The sequence below is a fragment of the Eurosta solidaginis genome, chromosome 4 (assembly GCF_040869045.1).
Source record: "Eurosta solidaginis isolate ZX-2024a chromosome 4, ASM4086904v1, whole genome shotgun sequence".
NCBI classification, from domain to species: Eukaryota; Metazoa; Arthropoda; class Insecta; order Diptera; family Tephritidae; genus Eurosta; species Eurosta solidaginis.
Window position 1 is genome coordinate 12,757,540 of NC_090322.1, and position 20,680 is coordinate 12,778,219.

The window sequence follows — 20,680 nt, forward strand, 5'->3', positions numbered from 1 at the left end:
CAAATCAAACAATTTTATTGCGTTCTATACCACTGTGCGTTTACGAAATATTGAAACGAAAGTTATTTATGTCGCATGGTATGTTTAATATTAAAAATAGAAAATAGAACAAATGTGGCACTCGGCCAGCTGCGAGAGTCCAAAAACAGTTGCGTTGGCGTAGCCTCGTTTGTATTTCTTAATTTTCCTAGCATTTCTACTTTACTTTTCCATTATTTTATTTTAGTGGATTGTATCTACATTGAAATAAATTTAATAAATATTATATTATTTAAAAAAAAAATTTCCGCGGTAGAATAAGAAGTTATAGGCCAAGTTTCTTCTCAAATTTTTTTTTGTTTGCCTCGTTTCCATTTCCTTAAATATGAACTCCGTTATCAAAGTCGAATACTCATTTCCTAGAGAAGAGGAAACCAGACTTCTCAGGGAGACTCGCGTTACTTTGACTCAACTTCGGACTGGATACTTTGAGCATCTTCGGGGAGTGTCTTTATCGTTAATACAATAACTACTAGCTCTAACGTTACTCAAACCCAAATGCTTTGTGAGAATATTTGTTGCCATTGAGGACGAACGTAAATAAACTAATAGGTTAACTTGAGTTTAACCCTGCCAGATCGGCGACTTAAGCTCAGCTTAAACTTCAGTTAAAGTAGACTGAAAAACTCCAGAATATGTTTAAACGTAGTTTACCTGACAAACTGAGTTGAACTTGTACTGAAAAACCGAGCCTTAGTATAATTAGAAACTAGTGTTAAGGGCCAAAGCAAGATGGAGAATAACTTTTGTCAACAAATAATAGCTTGGACTCAGTAGATAGGGTCCTTGCTCGACATACTAAAGCCAGACTGTATAAACCTCTCACATAACTGTCTTGATTTTGGACACTGTCGAACGTTTTTTGTATGTGAAAGGCACATTTTTCGGAAGCTTATGATCCCTTTTGTAGTGCCCTACCGCAAGCATTTTTTGTTATACGAATGGCTAAAGATGCTTCGCCCAGAACGTGTCCGCATAGACGCTAGAGTGCGGGGGACCTCCACTGAGTTATGGAGAAGATTTGAGTTCTCTTCGTGCTCCCAATTGGCCCCAGATAACGCTAAGCATGAATAACTGACATACTTTGTTATGCAACAAAACACGTCAGTTATAAATATTACCTTCATATAATTTAAAAAAGAAAAAAAATAATAAAAATAATAAAATAAAAACACAGCCTGCCTGTGATAGCTACAAAAAAGTTAATGTTCAAATAAAGCAGCAAAGAAATAACACTAAACCGTTGAAATCACATGACAAATGCGCTAACGAAAATGTTTAGATAGTAAATACACTTTGAATTGCTTGTTTTGTTTATTTACTTATTTTTTTTTTTTCCTTTATGTGCCCATTTTCTTATTAGCGACAATGAAAAATCAACAAACAAAAAAAGTTCTAAATTGTATTCCTTCATACGTCACGGTTACGTAACAGCGACAATGTTGTTGCGCTAAATACACTGCATATAATATTATTGTTGTTATTTTTCGCATTTTGGCGAAAAATCAATAAAACATACATAGTTATTTCGTGAATATACAAGGAATCTGAGTGAGCAAAAAAGTTAGATAAAAACATAAAAAGAAGTTACCGGCTTTTTGTAGTAATTTTTCACTTCAAGCCAAGTAGGAAAGATATTTTGTGCTCAATTATTGGTTGATTAAATTTTAAAGTAATTGATTACGTAATTTGCACTCAAATTGATTTATTTAATTTTTAAATAATAAAATTATGTAAATAATAAAATTATTTTATTGCTGTCTCTTTATGTAACGGTTCACTGAACTGCGCCAAGTGATTGACCGCTGCATGTAAACCATTTTATTGTTTACATAATTTTTTTCTACAAAGACATTACACTTTTATGCAAATATTCATTTAAAAATTGTATTAAAATTTCAAATAAGCTAATTGTAATACTACATAAATATTAATGGAAAAGATTAATTAAAGGTCACGCCAATGCTCTCAAATCCAATTCAGTTAACGCAGGCGCTCATTTACGCGCGTCTTATGACTGGTTGCTACCGATGTGATTTGGTCTAAGCTTATAGCTCCGTCACATAAGTAGTTTTTCATATAGATGACTTTAACACAAGCTTATGTATGATGTGTTGTTTGCGCGTATTCTTAAAGCGAACGACAGATCGACTGATACTGGCGCCATCTGATGTGAAAAAGTTGCCAACTCTCAAATTGTGTTACAAGCAAAGCATAAGAAAAAGAATTTGACATTTGCTTTGGCTAAGGGTGCTGGCACACTTTGCAAGTGAAGTTATTTTTCCTACTCCTTGGTAACTTTTCTAACATTAAATTAACAATTAAAACTGCAATGAATACGACACAAATTATGTTAGCAAATATTTTTGTTGTATAGGGAGAATGTTTATACAGTGCTTCGCGAAATTTTGTATGTGAATGCGCAAGGCGAAAACTTCAATTGCCAAGTCTTTCAGTATTTGTTGATTGTGGCGTAATGTAATGCATAAGCTTGTGTTAAACGCATCTATGTATATGAAAATTTTCATTGTGCCGCGGCATTTACTCCTGTAAATACAAAACAAACAACCAAAATCTCAAGACACAGAAAACAAAATTATTTTAGGCCTGGTTTTCAATAGTTGGGTACGCTGAGCTTAAACTAAGATTGCTTAAATTCTAATCATATTTAAACTCTAGTTAAGCAGACAGCGCAGTTTTTCAGTCACAGTTTAAGGCGACCTTTGCTGTAGGCTTTGTGTAAGGCAACATTAGCCATCATCCCGTCGCAAAAATCCTGAGCCACATAAATAATTTTGAATGTTAATGTAACAACAACGATTTGAGCCAGATAAATCCAGATAGAAGTCTAGTTCAATTTGTGAGTCAGATAATTTGTTAATTTCTTATCTTTAGTTTGGCAACGCAGCCTTTAATAAACCCTACTTTTTCAAAAATAGATGTCGCTTCTTGACCTTTAGCGGTAAATGAAATACAACGGCGACACCTGCCTATCACAATTCACATGTACAAAAATATGATTGCCGTCTTCCAGTGAGTTTTACAGCTCCGGCTCACGCTCAATTCTCACGGGAATGCTCTGGATCATTGAGAGACTTGAGAAGCAGATGTCGTGAAATTTTCGCACATGTGAAATGTGATAGGCAGATGCCGCCGCTGTTTTTCATTTAACTCATACGGCGAAAGGCTAAGCGGCGACATCTACTTTTGAAAAAGAAGGTTTATTAAAGGCAGCGTTGCCAAACTAAAAAGAAGTAATTAACAAATTATCTGGCTCACAAATTGAACCAGACTTCTATCTGGATTTATCTGACTCAAATCGTTGTTGTTGCATTTACATGCAAAGTTATTTATCTGGCTCAGGATTTTGCCACCGGATGATGGCAGATGATGGCTATTAGTTTTCTATTATCTAGATAATTTGTAGATACGGCAAACAGCTGGACTTTGTTTACTCAACAAACATAAAACAAAAATATGTCTCCAGCCTTAGAGATATATATATGTATCTAGTTCTGGAGCTGATATCTAACATCATTCTCCAATCACTATGCAACCTGTGAGAAACTTTCTAAAACTTATTAAATGTAATTTTTCTCTATCTCTGAGACGTTTTGAGAAATGCTTAGCTTTCAAATTAATAACCATTACATTTTTCCAGTTGATATTCTACATTGGATATGGAGTTGAGGTGCGATTGAGAAAAAATCTTCTTCAAGGTGGTAGCACCAAAACCAAAAGCTATTTATTGTGAGAAATAAATCTTTGGTTGGTAGCCGTAATGAAGTGTTATTAATTAAAAATAAATTGTACATGTTTTATTTAATTTTCGTGAAAATAGTGTAGTATTGAAATCTTACATTTGAGTCCAATTAGAGAACTTAGGTAACAGCACTTTTTGCTTTATAAAAAATTATGCGGCCGGCTCAGCCTAAATTTCAGTTAAATCAGACTAAATTCCTGCAAAACAAGTTTAGGCGTAGTTTAACTGACAAACTGAGTTTATCTTGTACTGAAAACCAGGCCTTAGTCAGCAGGTAATAAAACACCAGCCAGTTTTTTGCTGTCTACACGCATCAACCGATTTTAGTCTTTTTATCCCGTCACTTTAATAGAATAATTGGCAGTACTCGTTATTAATTCATAAATCATTTAATTTGCAAGGTTTATGTACAGTGGTGGTAGTATAATTAGAGACGGCTTCACAGGACGAATTTTATTTACGCATTGAATAAAAAAAAAACCGATTTCGTACTATTAAAATCGGGTATCGCTTTTATAGAAACACAAGACAGACTACCAATTTCACAACGCAAAAGTCATTTCTAAGGCGATGAGAACGTCCCCTGCTGATGCACTTAGTGCATTGGTGGGAATAATTCCCTTCCGTATTCTCATAGAGAAAGAGGCAGCACTTGCTGCACTAATGCTTCTGAGCTAAAGAGTGAAAACATGGCGGGGCCTATGAACGTAATGAGGAAATTGATGGGAAATTCCAACCATATTGCAAATGATGAAATGGCTCCCACGCTCAGAATTCACTGATTTTTGAGGTGTCCATTGTGGACCGAACTCTTTGAGAAACAGCGTATCCCTATACTCAGAGGTCTGGTTAACGGATGGATAAAAATTTAATGACGTTAAAGTGGGAGCAGGGTGCTTTAGTAGCATTCTATGGTCCTACTATGGACTCACAAAGGCACACACTAGGGAAACAATAAGTAATTGAGAAGCAAGGCAATTGAGACCAAACTGTATTAAATTGTTAGAGAAGCTCGGCCTAGATCGACTCGGATGTAAATCGCGTCAAGTATTTTTACTTTACAATTTTTGTTGTTATAATTGTCAATAAAATATGACACTATGGCAACATTGCCATGAAACAAGTCCAATTTTCACATCTATTCTGCAACAGATGTCGCAGTGCTGTGAATATCAATTGGCAAGAACCGAATAGAAGTAGAAATAATGAAAACAAACAACCGCTTTGATAACTGAATGGTTATAGCAGCGGCGCCTAAACGTTGCCGATGAAGGAATTTAGCAGTTCCCGAAATGGATCTATACAACGAGCTTTGGCAGTTGTCTAAATTTTTTCTTTCTTCCATTCTAAATAAAAATTTTTTCAATTAAGAAAAAATGTATCATAATGTGACGAATATTAGCGACATTAAGGGATACTATCATCTCTAAGGCGATGCTAAGCAGTGACTTGTATGCACATCAATAAATCAATCATTATGTCTACACGTATGTACGTACACGCAGCGGAGAAGAGACGCAAAAATACACGCAGATATCTTATCTGAGATGGTCCCAATAGTATGCAATTACAATTGTGGAAGTGTTGCTCACAAATACACGCGCATATGAGAAGCTATACACGTGCATCTGTAGTTATAATTTTATAGCAGTAACTAAGTAAATTCTGGAAGCGCCTAGAAGACGCAACGAGGAAATCACAGAGTATAAAATGCAGCAACAGTAGAGGCGCGACAATCAGTTTGATTTAAGACGCTATCTGGCGAGCAATAGTAGTGTTATTTTGAAAGTACTTTAATAAAGGCCATTTTGCATTATTGAATAGTGGAGTTTAGTGATTCGAACGTTAGCAGAAGATTGCAAATAAGGGGAATTGCAGTAAATTCGTTACAATAACAATAATAATGATAACATAATTATTGTTAGGCCTTGAGCTCGATTCAAACCCGCGATCTTTTATTTTACTTTTTTAGGCATTGAATTTTTATTTAATTTAACATTTTTAATTTATTATTATTTTGAAGCTTTAGTTTTTAATTTAATTCTCAAGGTTTTTACATTTTATTTTACTTTTCACTTTTTGATACATACATATTTATTTTAACAAAAATGTATTTATAATATTTTTTTTATTGGTTTATTAAACTTTTTTTGTTATTGACATTCGAGAAAAATTAAGAAATTTGCACACGGCGTTGGTTGCGAGTTTGAACACCAAATCTCCTACATTCATACTGGTGTAAAGGCATTTTAATACCCCTGCACGCTTTGTAATTTGTCTCTTAGTATTTATTACCTTTTTGTAGCTATTTTTTTTATACCCAATCAGGTACATGTGTATGTATACTAAATTTAATATTATATCTTTAAATATCAAACTGTGTGGAATATTTTTAGGCCCGTTCAACAGAACTTGATCATTGACAATGTTTTTTATACGAAAGCGTTTATTTGCAAGGCGTCCGTTGTTAATTTTTGTTCCAACTTTCTTTTCTTTAAAGCTCTTTACTAACTTTTAAAAGTAGTGTAACGATTTTAATTATTTTTTTATTTTTTTAAATAAATATATTTAATTTAATATATTTAAAAAATTTTGTTTATCAATTAATTTTTAAACCTTTTTGAAATTAATGTAATTTATTGAATTTATTTTTTACAATTTTTTTTATTTTTGTTAAATCTTATTTAATTTTATTTTTGTTTTTAACTGTCTTCTTGATATTTTAATTTTATCGTTTTAATATTTTAAATATTAAAATTTTTTTATTTCAATAAAAATTTAGGCTATTTTATTGCATATATGTATGTATTTGGTTTTTTATGATTAAATCTTTTTTTAATTTGACTTTTCTAATTCGAATTTATTTATTTGTTTATATTTTGTTTAATTGTATCTTATTACTTAATTTACTTTAATTAAAATTTATTGCTAATTTTACTTATATGTAAAATATATATATATATTTTTTAAATAAAAATATGTAGTTTTTTTATTCCATTTCATTTTATTTTGATTTCCTTATTACCTTTTATTTGCCTGGTTATTCTATTTTTTATTATTGAATTTTGTTTCTTTTTTCTATTGTTCTGAATTTAATTCTAAATAATTTTTCAATTCTCTAATTTTAAAGAATTGTCAGTTCAATGTGCCAAGCGCTGTCACGATATAATTGATAACTTGCAATTATTTTGTCACGCGTGACATTTTAACTGATGTTTTGTTGTTGTAGCTCGCCACATGCGATTGCGCCTAATAATTTGCTTCGTGAAATATTTCGCTTCGGTAAATTTACTTTGACATAAGCTTAAAATTATTATGAATTGCTGGTTTTGTTGTTGGCGCCAGTAACGGCATTTAAAAAAAAAATAAAAAATAAAATAAACTCCTAAGCACTTTAGCACATCTGCGTGGCATTTATATAGTAAATGCAAAAACATTTTTTTTTTTTTCATTACATACAGACGCTAGAAATGCATTGTAATTAGAAAAAATCGTTGGCGCGTGCAACGCAACAAAGAAATTATTTAATATTTTCTCAATGACGTCAATATACAAATAAAAGCATTTTATATTTATATATTTTTATTATCGTTTGTATTGAATTTGTATTAATTAAAAGCTTTTCATTAGCTGCCAGCTGGTTAATGTAAACAGGGGGCCAAATCGTAACATCCGTGATCGTATAACTCGTCACGTAAAAATATGATTTTCGGATTATGACATACGTGGACGTACTACTTCGATCGTAATTTTGTATCGCAACATACGTGACGAGTGGCTGAACGTACACGTTCCGTTCCACTTTCAGGCGATCGTATACACACAAATTTCAATGAAAATGTAAGAAAATTGTTAAAATAGATGACCAAGTAAAATATAATAACAAATTTCAAACTCTTATTATTAACAAAGGTCGAAATTAAACAAGCTTAATCCAATCCAAGAGGGAATATTGGCGGAATTCATGGCAAGACACCCGCTTTTGGTATCGGCTTGCTTTAAATTTAACTTCTCCATAAAGTAACTAAAAGCTTCTTAAGTTAAGCGCAATCTCTTCAAGAAACTGCAATAATTTTTTGTTACAAAGATATAATACATAAATATTATGCTTGCGCTTTGTTCGATAAGTTCAAAGGGTTACTGCACTCTCTTAACTGCCTTTGGACCACCTTTCATCGCCTTCGCTATTACTGGAGCTCAAACAAAACAATAAAATTTGATCCATCGCAGCTATTTACTTTATTTTTTATATTTTGGCAACCAATTTGACAGTTCAAAATCTATTGTGAGCTAAAAATACAATCCAACCCAATGTGGATCGTAGAATTTATTGTAAATTGAAAATAAATTACGTTCCGTTTGCTATCGTATGTTATAATCCCATTTTGTTTATACGTTTGACGTCTCACGTAATTTTCTTTCGTATGGTTGCCGATCCGTGATCGTATGTTACGATTCGGGCCCCGGTCGCATTCAATCAATACGGCTTAGGGTGGGTACTTAGTTGGCGGGAACCACTATTTTCTTTATGTAGTCCATTTGCCGGTCTGGTCCTTATGACATAATACAAGATAATGCTCTAGACCAGAGCCGGCCAAAAGTTGCACATTGTGCAATTTGAGCTCGTATTTTCACACAGACACTAACGATGTGTGATCACGATCATTTGCTTTCGCTGGTCACTCACTAAAATCAACAGTGAATGCAAAAAGAAAAGTCCATGCTACTTTCTGGGCACATAATAAAAACAATATGCTGCAAGGTTAAAGTGACTTTTAATACGTTTTAGTTAGTATTATTAAGTTCCTTTGAACATACATATTAATATTGACAATTTAAATATTAATAATTAATAATAATTAATTAATTATTAATAAATATTGAAAATTTAATATAAGTAGCTTTTTATATGTTCTACTTAGTTTTATTAATTTTTATACATTTTTTTTTATTGAATAACTTTATGTTTTGAAAATATATATTTCTATCTTTACATTTACTTTATTTTATAGTTCTTTCTTGATGAAAAAGTGATTTTTTAAGTAAATTTTGCATTGAAGAAACACCATACCTTCTTTTATAAAAAAGTTTTATCTGGCTAGCTCGACCTCCGCGTTCTTAGTTATATGAATATAAGTAAGTATTGTTAGGATAAGCTTCAAATCAAATAACCAGAGTCCTTTTTAATTTCGAACTTCACAGTCCACATTTTCTTTTAGCACACTGTGTGGAGTTGTCACTCAATTTTTACACACACTTATGCAATTGTTTTAGTATTTGTGTGGCCGGCTCTGCTCTAGACACATTTGCACTATTGCTGCTCAAGGGTCTCTAAATCTAAACGAGGGAGAGTTTGTAGTTGTCAAGACAAGTTTTACATTGCTCTAGTTATTCTCAAATGTTGGACGTATCGTGAAAATCCTATCGTTAGAAACCTTTTCATGTTTAAATATAATATGCTGATATGATTTATAAGTTCGTTGTTGGAGAGATTTAGGGGCCGAATCGTAACTTACCATCCGTGATCGAATGCGGTCTTATTTTTATCACAATAGCTCCGAAATGGTGTATCGATAGCAGTATTCCGCATAATACAGCTGCTAGAATCATATATATATGTGATAGAGAGAAGGCTGATTCTGAAATATTGGTCCAGGTTTTCCTGCTTTAACTTTTTTGCATAACCTAGAAAGTTCGACGTGGTGATATGAAATTATTTCCGATATAGTCGGTCTAGTACAAAGAGCTGCTAGCTCCGAGGCGTACTAGATCTATATTCGACAGAGCGAAAAGTCTTTAACCACTTACTGAATAAAGATGTACAAGGCGCAATAACCACCGAAGAGGTTTAAGATCGACTACAAATTGACGGCACGGGATCTACATATTTCACGCCGACTTCGAGCGGTATCTGCAAGGCAGATGAGTTTCCACTGAGAAGCTTTGTATGGCAGAAATTCACTCGAAGTGTTTGCCAAACCACTGCCAAGAGGCGATCCCTCTTAGAAAACCTTGTTTCTAAATTTCCCATGCTGCTTTGCGGCTTGAACTAAGGATCTTCGGTGTGGTAGGTGGAGCACGCTAAACCCACACCACAGCGGCTGCCGAAACAGCTCGAAGTTTGTCATAGTACCAGTAGTTCTTTTGCGCGCACACATATCTTAGAGTATCTTCACTATTTTACGCCTAGATAGGACTTTTTTTTAATACGTCATTGTACAAGGTTTTTAGTTTTCCTTTTGAACGCTCAGTAACCTTAGAATAGCTTCAACTGTCTTACCCTCTGCGATGCAACATTCAATCGAAGATCTGTAGTTGCTTCACTTCGCCTAGGTTGTTCGATACGACTTGCAGTTTCAACTTGCTACGCTTGACACTGGAAATGAACATTCGTCTTGTTGATGGCTTTGTTGACGGTCTCTTCTTATGGCCCCTGAACACCATCTACATAGTGTGACAAAAAAGCCTAGCATAATGAAATGCCTGAACAGGCACAAACCTGGACATCCCAGCAAACAACTGTTTCTAAGAGAGGTAAAGAAACATTCCGCAAACAATATAAGTTTCAAAATCTGCCTACTCAGCTCCTTGATCCACTTAAGCGTAAGGAGGCCCTAAGCCTAATCCGCAATGAGTCGGAAACACCTTCGCTGGGTTGCGCCCGTTGGACCGCCGATTTCAATATACATAACCCAACACTTGCAGAAGAAGAAATTAGACTAACAACGGAGACATAAGTCAACTTCCTTTTGGATACTGTAACTGGTTAAACTCTAACTTGTCCAGTATCAGCCACCACATACACCATACATCTTTTCAGTTGTAATGTGGAACGTACGCTTCTAACACCAGCATCCCCATGGGTCAACCCTGTTGAAACTGCTAGTTTCCTTGAAATTCCGTTAGAGGACTGATCAAAATTTGTAAGTGGTCGCACCTTTTGAATGGGGCGAAGCACTGTTAGCACAGCAACAACAACGGTATCTTTTTCTACGCAGCTTCCGTTATAACAAGATTTCATTAAATTGTCGAAAATATTAAGATAAGAAAAATGAGAGGCATAGAGCAGTAAACGCAGAAAGTTTTTAAAGAACGAACATGTTGTTTTTTTTTTAATCAGCGCTGTCAGTAGTACCTACATACTTACATACAAGTCACTGCGCACGAGCCAAAACGGCAACAGCGAGTGCTCAATGAAAATAAGAGAAAATCACTTTGGACGGAATTTAGAAAAGAAAAAAGTAAGTAGGCCAGCAGTTATGCAACACCAAAGAAAGAGTCCAAAGCGGGCAGCAAAAGAAAGGCAAATAACAAAAACAAATTTGCTAATATACACCTTTGCACTCAGCACGTATGTACATACACACATATATATGAAGAAGCGTGTGTGTGTGTGTGTGTGTCTGCGTATTATCTTATCAATTAATTTTACTTATAATAAACCACAATTCAATTTAGAGAAGTGGTACGCTACAGGAAGCAAAGGAATTACACAGCGTAGACCCGTACATAAAGATAAACTTGGTCAAGTGATGAGATAAAGTCAATGAGATTTGCATTTGTAAAGTGAGTGGCGTGACCAGGGTTGCCGCTAATTTAAATTTTTAGTAACCAGAATATTCCCAAAAAGTAACCAAAAGTGGAAAATGGTAACAGTTACTTAAAATTTGATAAAACAAAAACATAAAATCATGTTACATGCTGTGCGCATGAGTATGAAATTAAATTTTTTTAACATTAGAAGTAATTACATACCTAAATGTGTCATGAGATCAAAAGCAAATGCAATTACAAGTAATAATAAATACACTCGATTAAAAATAATATTTAGCCGACCATAAGTAATTCTTTTCATTTCCTTTTGGACACAACGCTTTTTATGGCATTGTGCTGTTTATAGTTTTAAAATCTAGATTGTTTCTTAGCTTCGTGTTAATTAAGGCTAAGTCGGAAAACTTTCTTTCTGTCGCCGCTGAACTATGTGGCAATGACAATAACGTCATTACAAATCGCGTAATATTCTTAAAACAGGTCTCTCCTAATCCCATTCTTTTAACATGCAACTTTTTCCCAAACAAACCGATAATAACCACCGTTGACAAGAATTTCGCAAGGATCGGTACTTAAATTTGCGATAACGAATATCTATAGATGGCAGTGTCGCCGCTTTACATAGAGGCTACAACAGCGATGGGCAAAACGGCTCGTATGAGCACGCTTTGCACATTTAAGTGCTAGGTGAGGGACGATCAAGTGCAGGTATGTGGGGCGAAGAACACAGGAAGAGAATAATATACAAACACACATAAGATTGATAAAGAGAGAGTATTTGTAAACATCATCAACAACTTTGATCATCTTGCTTAATACATATTTAACAGTTACCAAGATATGTGGAAAATAGAGCTGCCACCGCTCTTAAATAAAAAAAAGGCCACAAATATTTAATGTCACTTTTGTGATTCACAACTCGAACTGAATTTTCAGTTGCAATTTTAGAAGTTGCTTTATGATTCAAATCATAAAAAAAGCAAGTTTTAAAATTAGAAAAATGGTCGTCGTAAATTAAACACACATGCAACACATGATCCAACAATTTTTGCAGTGTGGATTTAACGTTATATGTATGTGAGCTGAAGAAATTTGAATATTCCTCCATAATTTGAAATTTATAAATGAAAGCAGTTGTGTGTATAATAAAACTGGTAAAATTAGTCGTTGTTTATGCGATTAGTACCTTTTTTATTTGTAAACTGATACATTTCTTTCTAGGCTCACGGCAACACTGCCAACAAGTCTGAAAAGGGTTTCGTTTTCCCACGATTGTATACGAAACGTGCATTAGTACGTTTTTCTACTACTACTTCCTCTAATGCTACTACTTTAAAAATACTTTTTTAAATACTTTTATGTATATATTGCAAAATGAATCGGCTTGCATATAATTAAATGTATGTGAAGGCGAAATGAATGTAAATAATGCGCTGCTTAACATAAAGTCGACTTCAGTCTATGGTTATTCCGTTTTTTGTATTTCTTGCCAAAAAAATGTATGTTTTTGTTTCCGTACTATTGCAACACAGTTTGGAAATTGGTTTTCGAGGTTGAGAGAGAATATTTTTATTTCAGTTTTTTTTAGTGTTTCCGCAACCTTCTTGCGATGAATATCATTTGAGATGAAGCGTACGATATTTCCAATGTATTTTTTTACTCCCCTAACACAACAAAACACACAAACGCCTCACCTAGCACTCGCTGGCACTGAAACTGATTTAGGAGCCGAAAATAGGCCCATCCCTGGGATACACCATCGAATTTTAAATCAAATTTCCCTTAATATATCAAAATCACTATACATGTTACTTGTTGCAAAATAACGCCCGAATATATAATTTATAGGTATCAAAGTTTAAACGGTAACCAAAATAGGCAAGCGGTAACCACGTAACCAAACGAAATTTCGGCAACCAAATTTGGTTACAAGTAACCAAAAACGGCAACAATGGGCGTGTTACCGGAGCGTACCGGATCTGTATCTGGCAAAGGACCATCACATCGATAACACTCCCCAAAGCCTTCGGGGAGCAACCTTATCGCTAAACAACAACAACAACATGGGCGTGACAGCACACACACATGCATGTACATGTATACGTTAGAGCGGATCAAATTTTTTTCCATCAGGAGTATAGCAAAAACGTAATCACAGATGATTCTAAGAAAAATTGCTGAATACAACATAGCTCTAAGTCCGATTTCGAGTCCCCCACTTTTGCAAAATAGATATTTTGCCATACGAATGTAGGGTTCCGCCAAAAAATCTTCATAGCTTCTGATAAAATTATAGGAAAAATATCATATTGGGCTTACTTTAAAGGTATTTTACGTACATTTCAGAATATGTATTAATATCTATAGCGTTTTTGAATTTTAGTAGATATCAGGCTTAAATAATGAGAAGTTAGCCTAAAATGAACTTTTAAATACCTACTATATTATCATTTTTAACAAATTTGTTATGGACAATTTTTTTTTCTTTACAGCTAAAATAAGTTCAGAACATTTACAACAACTTCCATTCAGGCAGTTTTTCTGTTTCCGAATTCGTTTTAGTGGAAAAGATTTTTCAAAAACAACCTATATTTTCAATAAGCAAAAAAAAAAACACAATTTTTATAATTTTAATGTAATTTATTTAAAAAATTATTTTTTTACTTAGAATAGACCATTTTAGTATTTTTCAAAATAAAAGTAATGTTATGTTATTATTTAAAAAAAATGTTTTTTCTCTCCTTTCGTGGTTGTTTTTCACGACTTTCTGCTGTAACAGAAAAAAAAATCATCCATACAATTTGACCCACTCTAATGTACGTCTAATAATACTTATTTTCATGGCGCAAAAAATAAGACAAATATAAAATTTATTGATAAGAAAAAACAATTATTTTATAAGAATTTAAATTTAGTAATCTTCGCGCATAGAATGTTTCTTTTTACACAACTTTCGTAACCTTAAGATACTTTGTTTGCTTGCTTTGACTGTAGCAGCATTACGCCGCTGCACGCAACCAACGTTAAAGGCAGCGGCAGAGACGTCGCTATCTATTGCTGTTGTTAAAATAGGACGTCAACGAAGGCGTTCGCTTTAATCGCTTTGTTGTTTTTGTTTTTTGACTTCTTAGTCACGCACGGGCATGCAATGCTATTAGATTTTTACAAGAATAAAGATGATACTCGCGCACTTTGTATTGTAATAAATAAACAAATTTCCCACAATTTTAACGCTTAATTTTTTGTTGCATTATTAATCAATACTAACACTTGTTAGAGAATAAGAAATTAACGTAAATGAAAACCGAAACTGGCGCTAGCAAAGAAAGCGCCATAATCAAACGAAGTTTGTTGCTGTAACTCTACCTTCAGCCTTTGTACACTGCTGTGCTGTGTGAGCGAGTGTACTCTTTGTATACGAAAGAGCGACGCAAAGTCAATGCGTACGTGCTGCAGCGAGCGTAGATTATGAAATTTTTCCATTTCTTGTTTGTTTAACAACAAAGAAAAAAAAATATTGATAAAATTGCGCTTTTGATAACGCCAATATCGTAATATAGTACAGACTACACAAATATTTACACAATTCATTCTAAATAAATAAAAACAACAATTGCAACTAAATCTGCCCCCTTTTTTTATTAATGTTAACAACGGTGGTATCTGCCCGCGTTGGCGCACAGTGAAACAAATTTAAAAATTATGTTGCAAAATTCTTTGAAAGTCTTAGTTGATTTTTTTCTCAAATGCGAGTTCGGCAAAGAAAAGGGTTTATTTTAAGACTGAACAAGTAAGGACGGTACTGTCTTCTTGCCATACCCACCTTTCATGAATGGGGCTGATCAAATTTCAAATATTCGTATTATATTATACATATATTCTAAAAGAATTGATTGATAATCTGCAAACGAAATTTAATGGTTCAAGTTTGTAGCTGTTGAAATGAGGACGAAATTACAAAACCCTATTACCCTATGTAGTATAATATGTGACCTGGAATTATGAAACGACCCTATTGTGCGAAAATACCGTTCTTCACTTTTCGAGTGATTCTTATAGGAAATTTAACGCTCTTTCCAATGGAACAACTTTCAAATCGCATTTAAAGCCGAATCGGACCACAAATATGTTTTTTTAAATATTTCGATCCATGCGCCACCTATCGGAGTTTTTCTTATTATTGCATTGTCATCGGGTTCTGAACTATATTCCAAGTTTCAAGCTTGTATCTTATCGGGAAGTTAATTAAATTTAAAAAACAAAATTCGTTCACAAGCCAGCCGCTACACAGAGTCAAGGTAAACAAAAACTTTAAACGCGTTTTTTTCCAAAAACTTGTTTTCGCACAATAGTGTTTCATGATTCCAGGTCACATATATTATATAAAACTGTGTTCGAAATAATATCAATGGCCTATGAAAATTTTAGTAATTAATTTTTTCTTACACTAAACTAGCTGAACATAAGCCGAAATACTACCTGCCTTTATAAATAAGTTTAGGTATGATGCAGTTGTCCTATTCATGAAGTCCCGTGACCTTTTGTGCTACGCAGTTGTTGTTTACTTTAATTTTACTTACAAACTTAACTATACTTCTTGCAAGCTTTACAATTCGTAAATTAAACTAAATAAAGAATAAAACTGGAAAGGACCTACACAGTTGTTTTTTCTTCGTTTGAAATCCTGCTCTGGAATGGTGGTAAAAATAGGATATCCAACTATTTCAAAAAATAATATTATATTATGGATATAGTGAGTACGTGTTGTCCCAAGTTCGCATTTCATTAATGCGATCCACCATTTCGGATCTATTATGATTTGAAAAACGGCATTCGATCACGGATCGTATATTGCGATTTCGGTGCCTACTTACTTGCCACGGCTATTATTTCGAACACAGTTGTACATGACAGATCTTGACGATTTTTTTAGACAACAATGTACGCCATATACGTAAGCCCCTGTAAAATGTTGAGGTTCTACCTGTTTCAATGGCGCAGAAATGACAAAAAGCTTCTTATCTGACCAAGCGGTTTAATGGGATATATACTATATATACGACCGATCTCAACGAATTTTTAAGACAATCATACACAAATTTCATAACTTTTAAGCATTTGTTACAATTTGAAGTTCCTATCTGATAAATGGAGGAAGATATGACAAAAACCCCTCATGAGCAAAATGAGAGGAATACCGTTGAAGCAGGGTTGGTTTTCATTTCCTACCATACGATGGCCAAAAATATACGTAGCTTTGAGATACTATAAATTGCACGGATCGCATATAATTTTTTGCGTGCATTTTGTTGTTGTAACTTTACAATCCGTGCATTTTTTGCTATCCGTGCACCGTTTGCAAGACAAAGCGAATCCTCCTAAATTATCCCTCATGTGCGGCATTTCTCAATGACGTTTAAAAAAATTATAACAAAAATTTGAAATAGAAAACAGAAATACAACAACAAAAACAGAAAAAAGAGCAATGAAATGCAAATAAAAGTAAAAATATATATAAAAAAATTAAATGTAACACAACAAAAATAAATGTTTAAGGCCGCTATCTATAAAATTTACGTAGCAAATTGATAAGTATTTTGTGAAAAAAAAATACCATCACTTTTTGCAAATAAAATGATGCTAGACCATTTGCACAAAATCCTGAACTTCTCTATTGAAAATACTACTGAACGAAACTATAAAAGTAGACAGTCATACACCCATAAAAGCAAAACTTGTCGACAACAGGAATGTAAACAAGATGTATGTGAATAAGACGAAATATTACTTAAAATCTAAGTAAGGGGGTGGAGAGAAAAAATGCTAATGATGGACTTAGGATTAAAGAGATACAATTTTTTTTACTACTCTATCAGCCTGCCTTGTAGGCACATACATAGGTAATTGTTTTTGACACAGCCTTCGTCAAAAAAAAACCCCACAGTGCAACGCGCTCTGCCATTCATCACTGTTACGTCACAATAACAGGCACTGCGCTGCCATTCAACCACTTTTGCGCTTAAAACATCTTTCAAAGATGACAAAAAAATCTCCTTTTACCATTTATGTAAAGTGGTTTTGTTAACTACAACTGTCATTGCTGCTTCTTCTTCCTTTCTGTACTTTTTACAAATGCGTAGGGTTATGAAAATTTCGGTGCCGATCGCGTATATGCACTTTCAATTATTTTTTTCCCTTTTACGTATACCTATTTGGAGGTCAATAGGGCGGTTATAGCAAAAGAAAACCAACAACAACGATTTCACATATGCACACATACACATCCCTATATTTTCCAAAACACTCGTCCATGTGCTATGAAAGACACTTGGGTTATGGCGCTACTGCGGCGTCGACAGCGACGTTGACGTTGGTAACAGCGTTTGGGTGATTTTACATCCTAGACTTTTTTCGTTTGATTAATTTTAGTTTGAATCTTTTCTTTTCTTAATTTTAAATGGTTTTCCCCTCATATTTATAGTTTTGAGCATTATATAATATTTAATAAGGTTTTTTTTGTATTACTCACCTGCGCCTCGGGCAGCTTACGCGTTGAGATACGATACATCGACATTGTTCACGTTCAATTAAAATGCGTCAGCAGCGGCGTGTAAATCTTAACTCTTTTTTTAAGTTAGAAGAAAAAAAAAAACAAGAGATTAGCATAATTTTCCAATGAGTGTAGGTAGGAACAAAAAAATCTCTAAAAATCGAATTTTTGCTCCCAAAATATTTTACAAACAAAATTCTACCCAAAATTAATAGATTTACTGCACACGCGCTTAAATTCACTTAATTTCTAATTTTGCAAATATGTATACTTTTTTCTGAAACACAATTCTTACAACTAAACGTACATATGTATGTATGTGCGCTCACGGAACTAAATTGATATCTATGTATGTATGTTGGAAAACGGATTATGGATGCGCCACTGCCACTCTAAAAAACACGCACACAGCACAGGTACAAGAATCACACTTGAATTTACCAAACAGACTGGCTGAATTATTCGATTAACCAAACATTTTGGATTAAACTTACTGCCTTGTAATGGAACTGTCTATTGTTGGAGACCGGAGCGACTACACGGTTCGACCAAACGACGACTGACTAGGAAAATAACAAACTGCTTGTATCTGTGTTATTAGCGCGGCCACTATACGCGCTGGCTAATGTCATGTTAGTTTGTTGGTTTACGGTATAGAGGGGTGTTTGATTTTAATGTTAGCATGCGGTGGTGTTGCCACATTTATTTGCGTGAAATTTGAAAACGATCTGGCGCCGCTGAGAATTTGTGGAATTTAAGTTGGCAGTCGATAATATAGTACAAGAAGGAAGTGTTGTCTTTTCGAGGCGGAAGTGGGTAAAATATATAAAATAATTGAACTGCATTGTGATGGAATTACAAAATGATTGTTAAAAAGTATCGCCGCAAGTCCTATTCTCCATGTTTTGACAATGAAAAGAAATAAGATAGATTTCGCTCCTACTTATTTACTTAATTGTCCCTTAAATGTTCAAATTATTTTAGCCATCCATCAAAGCACGCCACTCGTTTCTTTGCACCACTATCTGGTGTCAATCTGAAATACCAAGCAGTATTCATCCCACGAACTTAAAGAAGCCGCCAACTTCATTTGCTTCTGCAGATAAGTGCTCCTAAGGATATCATGAGGGTCGAAGTGTCTCCATTAATTTGCTTAACATGACCCAGCCAGCATAATTTATGGTTTACTAGTAAACCTTATTCTGTACTCGCCATTGCTAAAGCGTAAATGTCCATAAATCGTTCGCAGAAATGCTCTCTCGAATGCTTCTAGACTTATCTCTTCTGATTTCGTTAGAGTCCAGGCTTCTGTACCAAATAGTGGATCGGTTACCAAAGCGATTTGTATTTCCCGATGGAGTTCTTTACTTCTCAATTGCTTACTCAGCTTTAAGTAGCATTTGTTGCCAAGAGTAACTCTTTGTTGAATTCCTAGGCTGAATTTGTTGGTGTTGTAGATTTATCAAATCAGAAGCCATACTTATAAGGTCTAATCAGCCGGTTGACGGTTAGCTTCAATGTTTCGCAGAATATCCTTGTTGGCACCTTATAGGTAATACTAAGAAGAATGATTCCGTTATAGTTTGCAAGATCTACTTTCTTGTAGGTTGGACACATAACACTAAAATACGAATCGTGAGACATACACTCGTCCCAACATATTCTGCAAAGAAGCTGATGTGGGCGCGTTACCAATTTCGCGCCGTGATACTTTATCAGCTTAGCAGGCAAACTTTTTATTGCTTATTAATGGCGGTATTGCTAATGGTACCTCTCCAGCCATAAATTCCATTACCTTTCATGGTGGGCTAAGATACATTGCTGCATTTAAAAGGACATACTTTTGCTTTCTCCATAGTATAAAAACTCCCTGGGTATCGGCCAGTTCTTTTCGTTTTTACAGAACTTTGCCCAGGATGGAAACCTTCCATTATTAAGCTGCTCATACTTATGCCATTCTGCTCTACTTTCTCACTTTCCTCTTTAAATGATGATAGGTTTCACAAACTTTTCTCGTGAGATTTGAACTCAGTAGCGCTATTCAGAAACTTTTTAAACAACATTCGACAGCTATAACTTAGCTTAACAACCATTTAAACAATTTTGCTATTCACTTCTCTTTGTCAACCCCAAAACACGATAAAATAAACGCTGCTGTTATCGTTGTCGATGCTGACAATTGACAATTTATCGTGATTTTTGGCGATGTAGTCAAGCTGTCGGGAAAGTTGATAAAATTTATTTGCTGACTTAAACACCCAAATCATTATGTGATTATTATATGATGTTTTTTTTTAGTATTTGAGTTTGTGGCGTAAAGTTTTACTGGTGGACGCCAATCTTAAAAACAAATATTATAAAAAAGGGCTGTAAATTTTGAAATTACATAAATAATATCAAATATACTTACCTTTGCTTAATGCTGCACAAAATTTGTTGGGCGAACAAATGGTAGCTGATTTTTATTTATTTTTTTTTATTTCTCCGTAACCTTTTCGTAAACTTTGACATTCCACTACAATGGTTAGGTTAGGTTGAACTGGCCAGTCCATGAGGACCTCACGTAGACTGATTGAGTCCGTAGTGTTACCAGAAGTTTGTTTTAACGACCAAACCCTATCAAAAACCAGGACCTATGTTATAAAATAACTCCGTCCTCTTGGCAAATACTAGTAGCTTCCTAGGACTTAATCCACTTGCGGCTTATAGATCTGAAAGCTGTATCACTCCTAATAGCTGGAATCTTAGCCTGGCAAGTGCAGGGCACGAGCACAGAA

At 34.2% G+C, this 20,680-nt stretch overlaps 1 protein-coding gene across 2 annotated transcripts in view; it reads right to left on the reverse strand.

Moving 5' to 3' along the window:
* kdn (knockdown) overlaps window positions 1–18,549 on the reverse strand; it is a 46,221-nt gene extending 27,672 nt beyond the window's left edge. Inside the window, exons 1-2 of one of the 2 annotated variants that reach the window (XM_067780185.1) lie at window positions 18,398–18,549; window positions 17,883–17,976 (exon numbers count right to left, since the gene is read on the reverse strand). In XM_067780185.1, the coding sequence (XP_067636286.1) occupies window positions 17,883–17,927 (45 nt within the window). In that variant the 5' untranslated portion in view covers window positions 17,928–17,976; window positions 18,398–18,549. Of the gene's footprint in view, window positions 1–17,882; window positions 17,977–18,210; window positions 18,351–18,397 lie in introns of those variants that run through there. The other variant, XM_067780186.1, reaches the window with a different exon arrangement.
* Between the last annotated feature and the right edge of the window lie 2,131 nt (window positions 18,550–20,680).